Source organism: Leptonotus elevatus, chromosome 5 (assembly GCF_054856555.1).
Source record: "Leptonotus elevatus isolate MCC_2025b chromosome 5, RoL_Lele_1.0, whole genome shotgun sequence".
Taxonomy (NCBI): Eukaryota; Metazoa; Chordata; class Actinopteri; order Syngnathiformes; family Syngnathidae; genus Leptonotus; species Leptonotus elevatus.
This window is the reverse complement of record NC_141243.1, coordinates 4812763-4827675: the sequence shown is the minus strand read 5'-3', so window position 1 is coordinate 4827675 and position 14913 is coordinate 4812763. Positions and strand designations below refer to the sequence as shown.

At 40.4% G+C, this 14913-nt stretch overlaps 3 protein-coding genes and 1 long non-coding RNA gene across 9 annotated transcripts in view; 1 reads left to right on the top strand and 3 right to left on the bottom strand.

Moving 5' to 3' along the window:
• The window catches only part of LOC147173433 (uncharacterized), a 55015-nt gene extending 51088 nt beyond the window's left edge, over positions 1 to 3927 (bottom strand). For both annotated transcript variants that reach the window (XR_015094851.1, XR_015094852.1), the window contains exons 1-2: positions 2950 to 3927; positions 2698 to 2837 (exon numbers count right to left, since the gene is read on the bottom strand). This is a non-coding gene — a long non-coding RNA (uncharacterized LOC147173433). The remainder of the gene's footprint in view (positions 1 to 2697; positions 2838 to 2949) is intronic.
• The window catches only part of LOC147173432 (uncharacterized), a 56247-nt gene extending 50095 nt beyond the window's left edge, over positions 1 to 6152 (top strand). For both annotated transcript variants that reach the window (XM_086076247.1, XM_086076248.1), the window contains exons 51-61: positions 496 to 558; positions 679 to 732; positions 807 to 842; positions 1197 to 1214; positions 1311 to 1346; positions 1435 to 1461; positions 1548 to 1613; positions 2689 to 2860; positions 2942 to 3051; positions 3131 to 3349; positions 5069 to 6152. In XM_086076247.1, coding sequence (XP_085932373.1) covers positions 496 to 558; positions 679 to 732; positions 807 to 842; positions 1197 to 1214; positions 1311 to 1346; positions 1435 to 1461; positions 1548 to 1613; positions 2689 to 2860; positions 2942 to 3051; positions 3131 to 3349; positions 5069 to 5215 — 948 coding nt within the window. In that variant the 3' untranslated portion in view covers positions 5216 to 6152. The remainder of the gene's footprint in view (positions 1 to 495; positions 559 to 678; positions 733 to 806; positions 843 to 1196; positions 1215 to 1310; positions 1347 to 1434; positions 1462 to 1547; positions 1614 to 2688; positions 2861 to 2941; positions 3052 to 3130; positions 3350 to 5068) is intronic.
• On the bottom strand, positions 6121 to 9595 carry LOC147173431 (uncharacterized). Its single transcript, XM_086076249.1, has 8 exons — positions 9474 to 9595; positions 8782 to 8955; positions 8534 to 8712; positions 8376 to 8469; positions 8162 to 8231; positions 8046 to 8082; positions 7914 to 7977; positions 6121 to 6447 (listed from the first exon to the last, which is right to left on the bottom strand). The coding sequence occupies exons 1-8, from the start codon at positions 9495 to 9497 to the stop codon at positions 6289 to 6291; spliced, it is 801 nt and encodes a 266-aa protein (XP_085932375.1). The 5' UTR covers positions 9498 to 9595; the 3' UTR covers positions 6121 to 6288.
• A 488-nt stretch (positions 9596 to 10083) lies between these two features.
• On the bottom strand, positions 10084 to 14876 carry LOC147173430 (uncharacterized). Of its 4 annotated transcripts, XM_086076968.1 has the most exons (9): positions 14628 to 14876; positions 13680 to 13750; positions 13002 to 13591; positions 12750 to 12928; positions 12438 to 12680; positions 11919 to 11988; positions 11815 to 11851; positions 11664 to 11727; positions 10084 to 10712 (listed from the first exon to the last, which is right to left on the bottom strand). In XM_086076968.1, the coding sequence occupies exons 3-9, from the start codon at positions 13206 to 13208 to the stop codon at positions 10496 to 10498; spliced, it is 1017 nt and encodes a 338-aa protein (XP_085933094.1). In that variant the 5' UTR covers positions 13209 to 13591; positions 13680 to 13750; positions 14628 to 14876; the 3' UTR covers positions 10084 to 10495. The 4 variants fall into 4 exon arrangements, with proteins under 4 accessions (XP_085933094.1, XP_085933093.1, XP_085933095.1 ...); XM_086076967.1 differs by having other exon boundaries at positions 13680 to 14876; XM_086076969.1 differs by having other exon boundaries at positions 12587 to 12680; positions 13680 to 14876.
• Between the last annotated feature and the right edge of the window lie 37 nt (positions 14877 to 14913).

Genomic DNA, 14913 nt, shown 5'->3' with positions numbered 1-14913 from the left:
GTCCCAAAGACGCATTTACACGTTTTATTTTTATTTTGTTATGTTTTTGTATGCAAGAGCATACAGAAGGCTTTGAAGCAGCTTTTGACATGAAGAGCCGGCTTAAAGTAATGGTAGTTGTTGCAAAAAACGGCCAGCAGGTGGCAGCAGAGTATAAGAGATCAACAAGGGGCATGTTACAAAAAAGCTATTTTCCCCCACAGTTTTAAACTGATTTGTAAATAATGATGACGCTTAGCTATATTCTAATGCTAATTGCTGCAAAACGGAAACAGATAGAAATATACCTTTTTTTCCTGATGAAAGAAGAGACTAATCTTTCTTTTGGTAGGTTCAATGTTTTTATAGCAATAGAACAGAATATTCTGTGGACCTTGGAAAACCAGTCAAATTCCAGTAAAACAGCCCGGAGCGAAAGGGGTTGCTTCAGTGCAAATGGCTGGAAGTAAATGTGTTAAGAATTACTACACAAATGTAAAGAATTGATCTCTCTAGGGACCCCAAGGAGACATGGGCCCAGCAGGGATACAGGGACCAAAAGGACCAAGAGGACTGACGGTAAGTCTGGAAATCTATTTGCGGCGCGGTCCCAAATGTGTCAGGGGACCAGAAACGTTCCGCAGACCGATGGTTGGGGACCCCTGCTCTAAATCACTTCAACATGTCTTTGTTTTCCAGGGTTCGGACGGAGCTCTGGGCCCCGTTGGCATCATCGGCCCCAGCGGCCAACCTGTACGTACCTGTATAACATCCTGTCTGACAGTTTTATAGTCCTTGGAGTGACCCCTTACTTTCTCTCTTGTCAGGGACAACAAGGTGACACAGGAAGTCGGGGGGACGTGGTGCGTGACAAACTTTTGACAAATCCCTTTCTGTCTGAACTGTGAGTGCTCGATAGCATGCTTATTAGTGTGGAGGCTCCACATAGACCGGTCTCTAATGCCCTTTGGCATTTTCCTATTGTAGCAATATCCATAGTGACACTTGGCGCCAATGAAATTTCTGTGCTCATACCAATCCGTTTAATAGCTTTATTGATATGCGTCGCATGCCGTTCGCACCTAAAAATGCGGGGAAGGGGGTAATGTTACAGAGATGCTTTGCAAAAGGGTAGAGCAGATGTTTATTTAACAGGCAGCCTTCATCCTCATTCTATTATTCTGCCTTCAAGTATTGATCTATTTCATCCTTAACAGGGCTTGCCAGGACCGAGGGTAAGTAATAATAAATCTTCTCAGTGTTAGTCAAAGCAAGCCCTGAATAAACATAAATATTTGAAAGCCTAATGTGTTCATGGGATTTTTTTTTAGGGATCTCCCGGTCCACGTGGCCCACCGGGACCTCCAGTAAGTTCACTTTTCATACTTACATATACGCATAGCTAATTGGATGTTACGCTATTCAGTAATAGGATAACATTTTTGTTTCCTCAAGGGTCGCACCAGTTCCAGCATAAATCTTGTAAGTATATTTTGCGTTTATAGTGAATTCAGGTTAGGATTCAAACTATGTGTGGTTGCTTGATGTCTCTGTTTTATTTTTTGTAGCAAAACGAAGCACTCGGTGCTTCGTTTCAAGTCGTCATTGATTCCCATGCTCCACTCAGGCCACAGGTGAGTTCTGCCTATGAGGTTTTATTGGGCACTCATTGAAATAAATGGGAACGTGACATTTTAAATTCAAACTACTCTTGAATTACAATGCAGTTTAAGTATCTTTTTTCAAACATCATTAACATTATATAGAACTACAAATTATTACCAAAATACTCGTGATTAATATTTTCTTCAGAATTGAGCAGCCCTACCTCAAGGTCACTTTCAGCTTCAATTACCAAACACGGTTGTCTTCCAGGGGTGTCAAACTAATATTAGCTCAGGGGCCACATGGAGGAAAATATGTTACCAAGTGGGCCGGACCGGTAAAATCATGGTTTTCAACTGTAAACATATTTTTCCAAAAAATTAACAAATGCAAATGGAACGCGACAACACTTTGCCCGTATGAGTTCCGGGTGTGTTATACCTTCCTGTTTTGCACATATATTGTTCTCAGAATGCATCGCGTGGCAGCGTTAACTTAATTATAGGACGTTAATCCATGTCACGTTTGTGTTCAACAAACCGTAACTTCAGGACGTGTGTAAAATAATGACATCCAGGTCAATTATGTGTACAAGTTGCATTGCTCTTCTGAGGATTGCTTGTGAAATGACAAATGTATGTTTTGATATTGAGCATCGGATTAATTGGTCCGATATCACTTTTTCTTTTTACTTTACAAGAGCGGGCCGAATTAAACCCCTTTGTGGGCCTGATCCGGCCCACGGGCCGTATGTTTAACACCCTGCTCTAGACAAAACTACAAATATAATCTGGAATCAGTTGTGTTAGCCAGCAGTTAAATCTTGATTTAAGAAGGCAGTATTGTTTACTGTTCTGTCATGTGAATTAGTCAGGAGAGCCACTGGGCTATGGTCTGAACCCCCAGACTTTCTGTCAGTACGGTGCCCCCCCCCCCCCTTTTTGGGGGGAATGTGACATATGGATCAATGCCCTGTTGTGTTTTAGGTAAACGAGTGTTTCTTTGCCAACAAATCCAATCTGGATTTCCAAGTTCATGAACTGAAACGGAAAAATCTCGTGTTCCTACAAACATGAACTCAAATACGTTGTCATCTGTTGAAAGCTGAATTACCAGAATGTGGACCTTCCCATGCTGGACCAGGGAACAGAGATCTTCAGGACTTTGGAGCATCTGAGCTCTCTAATCCACAGTCTGAAGAACCCACTGGGGAGGCGCAACAATCCAGCCCGCATCTGCCGAGACCTCTACAACTGTGAGCAAAGGATGTACGATGGTACGGTGACAAAAAGCAAGACACACGGTTACGTTTCTGCATAGTGGTTGTTGTTTTTGTATTAAGAATCTGCTGTTCCAGGTACTTACTGGATTGATCCGAACCTGGGCTGCGATGCTGACACCATCGAGGTCACATGCAACTTCACTGCTGGGGGACAGACATGCTTGAAACCTGTCACCGTCTCCAAGGTTGGATCAACGAAAAAGCGTGTCTACACGTCCCTGGGTTTTTTTTCCTCAATCAATAGAATTCTGATTGACCTTCCAGGTGGAAATAGGGGTCGGTCGCATCCAGATGAACTTCATCCACCTTTTGAGCACTGAGGCCGTGCAGCATATCACGGTCCACTGCCTTAACACGCTCGTGTGGGCAGCGGGACCCGCCTTGCAGCACTACAGCCAGGCTGTGAGCTTCACGACCTGGACGGGGGAGAAGATCCGAGCGGGCGATCTTCTGGAACCACTTGTACCAAGAGATGACTGTTGGGTATGCGCACACACGTTCAATTCAAACACGTAAAAGTAAGAATGATTTTCGGAAATGTGGTTTGAACGACGCTGATCATCATCATAGCAAAGCAGTCAATTTTACTAAAAATTTTGAAAAAAAATTCTATCTATTCTAAATATTGTTCACAAAACAAGGTTTTAGTTAACGAAAACTAACGAAATAACTCAAACTAAAATTATAAAAACATTTAACAAAATAAAATAAAATGGGAAATGCTATACTAAAAAAATAAAATAAAATAAAACTACATTTTACTTTTACAAAATTAACAAACTATAATTAGAGCGAAAATGTCCTTCGTTTTAGCCTTTGGTAATTAACTCATTTGCTCCCAAAAACTTATAAATACGTTCTCTTTAAAATGTTTGAAGTGTCCCAAAGACGTCATTATACGTGTTTTTATGGGGAGTTTTTTTTTATTGCCAGAACATTGATGCAGCCTCTTAACTGCAGAGAACGGGTGAAGCAATGGTAGTAATTCCCAAAACGGCCAGCAGGTGGCAGCAGAGTACAAGCGTTCAACCAGGGCCATGTTGAAAACAAGCTGATTTCCCCACAATTCTAAACAGATTTATGAATAATGATGAAACTTAGCTATATTCTAATGCTAATTGCTGCAAAATGGAAACAGATAGAATTGTACTTTATTTCTCCTGGTGAAAGAAGAAAACGACTATAATCTTTCTTTTGGTTGGTTCCCTGTTTTTATAGCAATAGAACACAATATTCTGTGGACCTTGCAAAATCAGTCAATCCAGTAAAACAGCCGGGAGCGAAGGGAGTTGCTTCAGTAAAAATGGCTGGGAGTGAATCAATTCATGTATTACATGAGCATTTGGGGTGATTTTTTAATGTGATTTTAAGTATGTAGAAAGTGTGTCACTCAGAAGTGACGTCATCGAGCTGCAGCCAATAGAAAAGTGCATTCAGATGACGTCGTTTCCTAGCCGACATGTTTTGCTCTAATGGCTCGGCTCGCCTGCTTTTTCATTTAATTCGGCTGGAATGTGACGCTAGGTAAGAAATGCGTTACTTTTTTTCATTTTACCATGTTTATTAAATATTGCAAAAACTAATACTGAAACTAAAACTAAGCATATAAAAAAACTAATTAAAACTAACTAAATAAAAAAAACGAACGAACTAAAATAAAAAATTCCCAAACTGTAATAACCCTGTCACAAACCAGTCAGAATCTGTGATAGTGAGCACTTTGCCGAGATAATCCATCCCACCTCACAGGTGTGCCATATCAAAATGCTGTTTAGACACCATGATTAGTGCTCAGGTGTGCCTTAGACCGCCCACAATAAAAGGCCACTCTGAAAGGTGCAGTTTTGCTTTATTAATGGGGGGTTTTGGAGAACCAGAAAACCAGTCAGTGTTTTCTCTGCAAAGTAGGAGTGCTCACTAGCGCAGATTTAGATTTAGAGCAATATTTGAGCGAAATGGTGATAATGAGTTCATCTCGTAAAAAAATGGGAGCAAAAACAAAAGTGTCGCGTTTATATTTTTGTTGAGTATATTTAGGGAACTCAAAAGCAAGAGTATTGTTCCAAGATGTGAGCACAAATTAGTCAAACTTTCTGAAAAGCAACATTTTTAGATCAAACCAAACACAAAGCTTTGTACAGAAATGTGGCGCTAAATGCTTTGTACCGTGACAGCATCTATTTTCTGACACAATGTTCCCAGATCAAGGACGGCCGCTGGCGTCAGACCCACTTTGTGTTTCACACTCAGGAGCCAAATTTACTCCCCGTAGTGGACGTATCCAGCTTACCGACCACAGAACCTGGATCACATTATCACCTCGAGGTTGGACCCGTCTGCTTCTTATAAAGCTCAGTTAAAGGGGGGAGCCCTGACCTCCGGCGTGGGATGACCTGACGGACAGTTGCGGACTGCAAGGAGCCCCGATTACTCTCCAGAAACTACGCTTGGACTGCAGGAACATTTCGGAGTTCTGGCACTGACCCGCCTTTGGAATAAAATGACTACATTTCCTCTCCAGTGACTCCTACGAGCTTTCGATTGCCTGGATGGACGGAAAACGACAAGAGCATTTCATTGTTTTGGCTCTATCAAAGTCTGGTTGTACAGTAAGAATGAAGGTGCATTTATAAATGCGGTAATTATTTATAACGGTGTATGTACTGTATATTGTATTATAAAGTGCAATAGCTGTTACTGTGTGCATCAAATCACTCGTTCAGATGTCTCCACACGAGCATGTGTGAAGATACTACCTCGTACAGCACGTTTGAGTGGTCCTTCGTTAGGGTGCTCTCACTGGCCACAACATTAGGGACACTTGCACAATCTGATGAGATGAACAAAAATTCAGCCTGAAGAAACAGCCCTCGATAATACAGCCAACAATTGACAATAAATATTAGTAATAGAAAGATAATTAAAACGAGACATTATCTTTGTAATGGCAAATGTTTTATTAGTGTAGGGTCCTTTAAAATTTGCTCCATTAATTACATTGTTTTCCTGAAATGGCGCAATCAAAATGTATATTTACTAATAATTGGGGTAATCGTTCATTGTAGAATAAAAAATATATTGACAAAATAAATACTCACAGATTTGTATAATTGGTTGATTCAATACACATTTGAGATAATACAAACAAAAAATGCGAATGAATTATTTGACATTCAATTGTGCAAGTGTACCTCACCTGGTGCTGCAGCTGTTCTGTACTCAATGGGAATAGTACACAAAATATGCACGCTGGCCACACTTTGTTCAATAAAATTTATTTTTTAAAACTACAGTCATCATTTTTATGTTTAGCACCATGAAATTGTTCTTTTAAATTTGGAATAACTCAACTATTCCAACGTGTGAGAAAAAAAAAAAATCTCACAAGGTACTTTATTACCTATTCATTGTACCGTTCAGGTTTATCGTGGACACATAGCGTGGCGTCCCCCGTCGATGGGGAGGTTGACGCCGGTGATGAAAGTGGCGGCGTCCGATGCCAGGAAGGCGATGCCGTGGGCCACCTCGTCCACTTCGCCCGGTCGGCCGAGTGCGTGAGTCTGCTTGCACTTTTCGAGGAACTGAAAGCAGGAAAAAAAATAGACTGAACAACTGCAGAATTTATTTATTTATTTATTTTTGAAACATTGTGCAGTGGTTCTCATTACGTTTACACCATGTACCACCTAAGAAGATGCAGTAACCTATCTCTCCGAGTACCACCTTCATGACTTCACGATTGCATTATGCACAAGTACAGTTGGCCGAAGTGTTCATTAAAAAAATGAGACAGTTGTTTTGCTCCTAAAAAGTCTACTTGATATAAATATAAGACAAACAAACAGCACAGACAAACTGCTGAAATAATTATTCAAATACAAGCTTTTGCATTTACTTAAATAAATACTGACAAACAGTCGTCTCTCAAATGTAAAATGTAACTGGGTTGAACTTACCGAGTTAAAAGCAACTGAACTGTACAGTGATTCTTTTGTGTACCACTAGAGGGCGCTCACAGTTCCAAGTTCATTGGTTTGCCGACCAATTCAATAACATTTTTGTCCATACACACTCTAAACAATCAAAATAAATGGATAACCTTATTTGACTTCCACATTGTCCTAATTTCAAAATAATGTTAATGTTTTCCACAGGGAATAGAATTGGTGGTCGGCTCAAACTTTCACATCAAAGAAAAACAATTCTTAAATGTCATGCATATACCGAGTAAAAAATTAAATGAACCACGGTTTAAGTAAAAAAATAAAATAAATCACATTTTAACATTTGAATTTAACTTTATTATTCAGGATGAATTTTTCCTATATTTCCTTTCATTTATTTGCACATGTTAACCAGAAAATTAGGAACCACGAGACTGTAGCCCAAGAGCTAGATCATAATATGAGCACATTTTTTACATTTGCTATATTCAAGTTATTTCTGTGACCACTGGGGGTTTCTCTTTCATCAACTCATTTGCTCCCAAAAACGTATAAAAACGTTCTATTTTAAATATTACCATGCTCCCAAAGACGTATTTATAAGTTGTTGTTTTTTTTATGTTTTTTTTAATGCTGGAGCATACAGAAGGCTTTGATGCAACTTCTGGACTGCAGAGAATTGTTGAAGCAATGGTAGTTATTACAAAAACGGCCAGCAGGTGGCAGCAGAGTATAAGAGATCACCCAGGACCATGTTGAAAAAAAGCTCATTTTCTTACAGTTTTAAACAGATTTGTGAATAATGATGAAACTTAGCTATATTCTAATGCTAATTACTGCAAAACGGAAAAAGATAGAAATATTTTTTTTTTCCTGATGACAGAAGAGACTTATAATAATATTTCTTTTGGTAGGTTCCGTGTTTTTATAGCAATGAAACACAATATTCTGTGGGCCTTGCAAAATCAGTCAAAATCCAGTAAAACAACCGGGAGTGAAAGGGGTTGCTTCAGTGAAAATGAATGGGAGGGAATACGTTAATAGAGGGGGCACCAACAATTTTCTCTACCTGTGTAGCTACATACACATTCTCCTGTCTTTACCTTGGCATACTGCTCCTCATCCAGTCCTGCCCTCTTGTGCACCTCTGTGACGATCACACCAGGACTGCGGAATTGAAACACACTGGATCAAAAAAAGTGTCCCTGCAGCCATTTGCATGTCATTAAACGTACCACACGGAGTTGACTCGAACTTGCTTGGACGCCAGTTCTGAAATAAAAAGTACTTCGATGATTGTGCTTTTTTTTGTTGTTGCACAGAGCATTGTTTGATAAAACTGCTGACTCACCCAGAGCGACGCAGCGAGTGAATTGGTCAATGGCCGACTTGGACATACAATAGGCCAGCACGCCAGGGAACTACAATGACAATAGACTGCAACTGTTGCTTTTAACTGGATAGTTATTTTCACACTCACTGGACACTTTATTAGGAACACCAGCCAATACGCTCTGTATTAAACAAATCCGCCTTAACAAAGAATGAATTATGAAAATCAGTACCGATCTCTGTCCGTTGACGCTGGATACGTTGACGATGGAGCCTTTGGTCTTGATCAGGTGAGGTACACAGAGTTGGGTCAGCTGGTACACAGATCTAGAAAACAAATACCAATTAGAACCAACTCCAAAAGCGACTATATCTCCATGACGACGCCCACCTGACATTGATGTTCATGACCCTGTCGTAAGTTGCCAGGTCTGACGTCTCGATGCCGCCCATAGCCAGGATGCCGGCGCTGTTCACCAAGACGTCCAGTCGGCCGAAGCGCGCGATGACGTCCTCTAGCGTCCTCTTCACTGTGTCCCCGTCTGTCAGGTCACCGGGCACGAGCAAGGTCTGCACAAACATGAGCAGCTGCGCTTAAAGACTTTACTAACTGGCATCTGTCGTTGTACACATCAATACCTCTGTTCCCCCGCCACATTCTGTGCACTGCGTGGCCACTTTCTTCAGACTTTCCACATCTCTGCCATTGAGAGCCAGCACAGCTCCCAGTTTAGCAAACAGGACAGCCGTACCTGCACCGATACCTGAGCTGGCACCCGTGATCAGGGTCACTTTTCCCTTCAGGGAAGACACCTGGAACAGATTAATGGGCATTTCCATTTGTTTTAATAGGAAAAAAAATTCAGCTAATTTTATAATCAAAAAAATGACGGTTAATTTGCCAAGTCACTGTATGCAAGAAGGCTAATGACAACAAAGTGAGACAATGACTTTTTAAGTGTTAAAATAGCTTAGTGAGAAAAATAAATGTAAAACGACTTATTAAGCTCATTATCAAACTGTTATTTATATTTTTTTGACTTCATAGGTACATTTGAGAATTTTTCGGTGACCCTAAAAGCAACTAAGAAAACAAATTAGAGTGGCAATAATATGGCAATATAACTAATTTACGTATTTGAATGTGAGTAGGAACTGAATACTTGTCAGTCACAACAAGACGCTGGTAAAAAAAAAAGAAAAGAAAAAAGTAAATAGTCATATCTTTTTAGAGTCGTTCAGTTACACTAATTTCACACCATAACCAACAGAGAGCTGCATATTCATTGCCTTTCTGATCCAACAAGCCGCAGAAGCGAAGAGTAACTTACTTTATATGCGTCGCCTGAGTCCATTTGCGTTTTCAGTCAGTTGATTTGATGAATTTGTAGATTTTCACTGACGTGAATCTCGTGTACAAGCAGAGGCACACGCAAAGACTTCCGGGTGGGTCTCAGGCTCGAGATGTGATTGGTTTAACCGGAATGACGTCACAACGGTCCAACCTATACTTCTCATCTACTAATCCGCTTCAAATATTGTGCATTACTAATAATGATGTTATTAATAAAAAATAGTAATTATTGTAATTACCATTTTCATGAATAAAAATTTACAAATAATCGTTTCACTAGTTATTTTTGGCTAAAGCTAACTATGAGTGAGGTACACATGCTAATACAGTACAGTAGAATCTAAATTATATATTAAAATGTATAAAATGTTATATAATTATTATATTATTTGGGTGTACAGTATGACCACAATTAAATGGAAATGGAAAAACAAAAATGATGCTTAAAGAATAATTAAAACAAAAACAAAAAACATTTAAGTGTATAGTACATTGCAGTGGTGTAAAATAATTGAATATAAATAAACATTTAATATACCTGTATAGAAATTACATGAGATATTTTCCTTTCCCTTAAGATAGCAATTATAGATGAATGTTTAGCAGTAGTGTGATAAATTACAAATTAATAAAAGTGAATCTTTTATTGATCGCTCAGAGGGCAAATTTGAAAAAAAAAGCTGGGAATCAAATTCAGGTCAACTGCTTGGAAGGTACTTCCTAATCACTACATCACTAACTCTTGGAATGCATAGATGTTGAATATATAGATTTGTGCGCTGTCTTTTTACAAGCGCAGAACTTTTCATGGAAGCAGTGTGAAGATTAACCACAACACATTCTCACAGTGGTCAACAATACTGCAGAGTCCCAATCACTGGCCACATCAATAGGTGCAAGTGTGCAATCTAATGACATCCAATTCAAGCAAATACTGCATGTTATTACAAAGATAATAATGCTTAATCAGCTTTGACTTTGACTATCAAAAATGGGTTTCTAATAGTATGCACGAGCCATAATGTATGTGCTTTTTTTTAATTGATCATTTATACAGTAAAGTTGGATTCTTCGCATGGCGGCCACCATCGACGGGGAGGTTAACTGCAGTAATGAAACTCGCGGCGTCCGATGCCAGAAAGGCGATGCTGCGGGCCACCTCATCCACTTCGCCGGCTCGGCCCAGTGCATGACTGGCCTTGCATGCTTTGAGGAACTGAAAGCAGAAAAGAAATAAGACAATTCAAACAACAATTCATGTAAGCATTCCGTAATTGGGGATTTGATTTAGTAAAGAAATTATTTATTCATATCATAAGACGCAACATCAGAACAGTACTTTACGGTTTACCACACTGTGTCATTACTCTTTTTGTCGTACGGCAAATGTCTTCCAATATTTTATCCAAAATGCGACTGGTAGTGTATTTTCAAAATATGCAAGTTCACGCTCAGACTCAAGATAAGCAAAACTGAAATAGAAACAATGAGAGAGAAATGTTAAATTTTTTGCAGCTACAGTAGCTAGCTAGCTAAAACGTCCCAAAACTGTGCATGGGCTTCTACTATTACAACATTTACATTCAGAGTAAAGAGTTTTGTACTTTTGGTTTTATGTCAATCCATCGAAATATGTCTTTACATGATCCCGGTCCGTAGCACAACAAACGGTTTGCGAGCGCTGTGCTGCGCTGAGAAAATGTCAAGGACTTCACCGATCATAATGACTTTGCCTGGACTTCTATCACATAGTCGTTTAACCCCTACTTGTTTTAATTGCAAATTGCAATATGGCTGTATGTCGTAAACACTGGCTTGCGTGATGGGGAAATTGGAAAAAAACTAAATGTAGGGAAGCAAGGCGCCAGAGCAGAAATCTCAAAAAGGTACGGTATTTATGGTAAAAAATAAAAAAATAAAGAAAAAGGCAAAGAAGATGTGTGACTGAACAAAACATTAGACCAGCTCAAAATAAATAAATACGGAGAAAAAAAACAGCGTACAAAATAACAAAGAAACACAAGTTATAAATCAACACTGATGAAAGAACACCTGGACAAGATACGAGTGGCTGGAGCGAGCTGATTGATAGACACGAGGAACAAAAACCATACAGATCATGACACTGTAGGTCATGTGTGCGACATACAAGTACCCATGACTTTACCGTAGCATACTGCTCGTCATCCAGTCCTGCCCTCTTATGGACTTCCGTGGAGATCGTACCAGGACTGGGGAATTAAAACACATAGTGGATCCAAACATGTCCCCTGCGGCAATTTGGATGAACAAACAGTACACCGGGTCATTAAACATACCACACAGAGTTGACTCGGACTTGCTTCGGTGCCAGTTCTGAAATTAACAGGATATCAATGATTAGTCTTCCTTTGAGCACTGTTAGCTAAAATTGCCGACTCACCCAGAGCGACACAGCGTGTGAATTGGTCAATGGCAGACTTGGACATAGCATAGGCCAGGGCAGTAGCAGACTGCAATGACAACAGACTGAAGCAGTTCTCGAAAAGGGGTGTCCAATTAGTCCAACCTAAAGATCATTTGTGGCCTCAAGCTGTTTGATTTGATCACAATACCTGTTGGAGCCTAAATACAGTAAAGCTAATGTGCGTGGTTACATTCAGTTACGTCACGTAAGGTTCAATGAAATGGATTATTTCGGTGTAAGAACTCAGTCTAAGATCTTTTGTTGACACTCGAAATCAGCGGTCCGCAATTTTTTTATTTTTTATTTTTGTATTTTCTGGAGAGCTCAGTATTGTTCATTCGGTAATTTTACCGATTTGACATGTCATCATCATTGCGCTCTCTTTTTTTATTTATTTTTTATTTATTTTTTTATTTTGTATGTGGGTGAGTATGTGCATGTGCGTGTGAGCGTGTATTAATTAGTTCACCTAAAACCTATTAAAAAATCCCATACCGTTCACCTAAACCGAACACTTCCAGCCAGAGTCGTGAGGCCGTCAGGAGACCCGAGGAAGGACCAAAGAAAGGAAAGGAAAGTGAAATCCAGCACCGACCAGACACCACCCACCACCCAGCGGTCCGCAATTTTATGAACATCTGTACCGATCTCTGTCCGTTGACGCTGGACACGTTGACGATGGAGCCTTTGGTCTTGATCAGGTGAGGTACACAGAGTTGGGTCAGCTGGTACACAGATCTAGAAAGCAAGTAGCACTTTGATCTCATTGCTTTGAAGTCAAGGGCATTTCTGTATGACGACGCCCACCTCACATTGATGTTCATGACCCTGTCGTACGTTGCCAGGTCTGACGTCTCGATGCCGCCCATAGCCAGGATGCCGGCGTTGTTCACCAGGACGTCCAGTCGGCCGAAGCGCGCGATGACTTCCTCCGCCACCCTCTTCACTGTGTCCTCGTCTGTCAGGTCTCCGGGGACAAGCAAGGGCTGCACATTGCAAACAAAACAGACTCTTTAAGATCCTAATAGCAGGCATCCGTAGCGTCGTGTGCGTCAATACCTCAGTTCCTCCACCACAATCTGCACACTCCTTGGCCACTTTCTTTAGATTCTCCACATCTCTGCCATTGAGAGCCAGGACGGCTCCCAGTTGAGCAAACAGGACGGACGTACCTGCACCGATACCTGAGCTTGCACCCGTGATCAGGGTCACTTTGCCCTTCAGGGAAGACAACTGAAAGAGACAGAGAACTTTAAAGCAACGCATGACTTTCAAAGTATGAATGGACTTTTCTGCCCCTTTCGTGATGAAACGACCAACTTTGGACTCCCTGGCCAACAGCTAAAGACACAAACGGTCAACAGCTGCTCCTCTATTTGTGACTTAAGGTCGCTTCATACCTTGCTAGTTCTCCATTTTAACTCATTCACTGCCAATGACGGCCATAGACGTCAAAGATCGATTTGAACTGGGCTGGCAGTAAATGAGTAAACGTTTTGGGTGAAAAGGAGTGAATTAGGTGAGCTTTTGAGTCTCTCGTTCTTCTAGCCAGCAAGTCCCTGTTCTACATCGTACAATAACCATTCATGCAAATACCTTTCAGACACCAAATTCCTTCTCCCCTTTTCAACCATAACTGGAAGGGAAGGCTACAGGACAAAAAAATAAATAAAAGTCAAAATGAGGATCACTAGAAATTTTAATCTACTGTATCTATAGAAGAAAACAGAAACTTACTTTTAAAGGGTCACTTGAAGCCAACATTTGGGTTTGAAGTTGTGTCAGGTGCGGTCTGTCTTACAGTGAGCCTGTTATAAGGATAATTATGCTCGAGTGATAAGCACATTTATAAATGAACTGGGTGGAGCTCAGTGTCTTTTTTTTAATGCAAAACTTTATTGAAGATTTTGCATGATGGCAGACATCAGACTCGTCAACGGAATACAAACATTTTACTTTACAGCACGATGGAACGAAACATCAATTATCTTGTATTTCGCCACTTCTCGTCATGTAATTTGAATTCTAAAAGAATTGTCTTCTGGTGGCATTGTTGAGACTATGTGTACACTTCACCTGCGGTTTCTGAAAATTCCTGAACAACCTGTCGTGCAGCTTTTTAATGGGACAAATTGCTAGGTGTATTGAAGGTTGATTAATATTTTCATGAATATTTGAGTGGGTGAGCAGGGTTAGGGTTACGCCCGTTTTCCTTCTGCAATATGGACACGCCCACCTCCTTCACCACATATCTTAGTGTGCAGAGGAACTGGGCACAATTTGTGCAGTCTAAATCACTGAATGTACATCGCTTAAAACGTCTAAAAACTGCACTTAACCAGCACTGAAATTTATGTGGCTATCTCTACTTATGCCTACTTTAAGTAGGGTGACCATATTTCCCATTTCCAAAAGAAAGAGGACACTTGCTCCAGCCGTGAAATGGTGGTACCAGTCGCAGTCTAGCAGTGTAATTCACCCCCTAATAGTCATGGAAAGACAACCAAACATTTTCATGAATTTATAACACTCCAGGACGCCCGAACAGGATGGATGAAAATTGTCCTACAAAAAGAGGAGATATTTGGTCACCCTAACTTTAACCTCTGAAAATAGCACAATGATAAGCATCTCTATAGACGCTCACTATATGAGAATTAGTAAATTAGTAAATGAAGTGCTTACCTTTTGTCTCTCATATAAACGCTTTTAAGAAGGCAGTGTTCGTGCCGCTAGCCTCGGTTGTATTAGCGACTGGACGTTCACTGCCACGGGGATGCCACAGAATGCGACAGTAATCAATTAGCACCATGAAGTCCTGGTACCAAGATGATGATGATGTCCGCACACAAGGAAGTTTCCAACGATAGCCGAGTCTGTGGAACTGTACTACAACCGAAGCCGGAAAGAAGCGGTCGCTCCATAACAAAGCCACCGTGGATTCTTGTTCAAATGATCCCGTTCTTTCCAA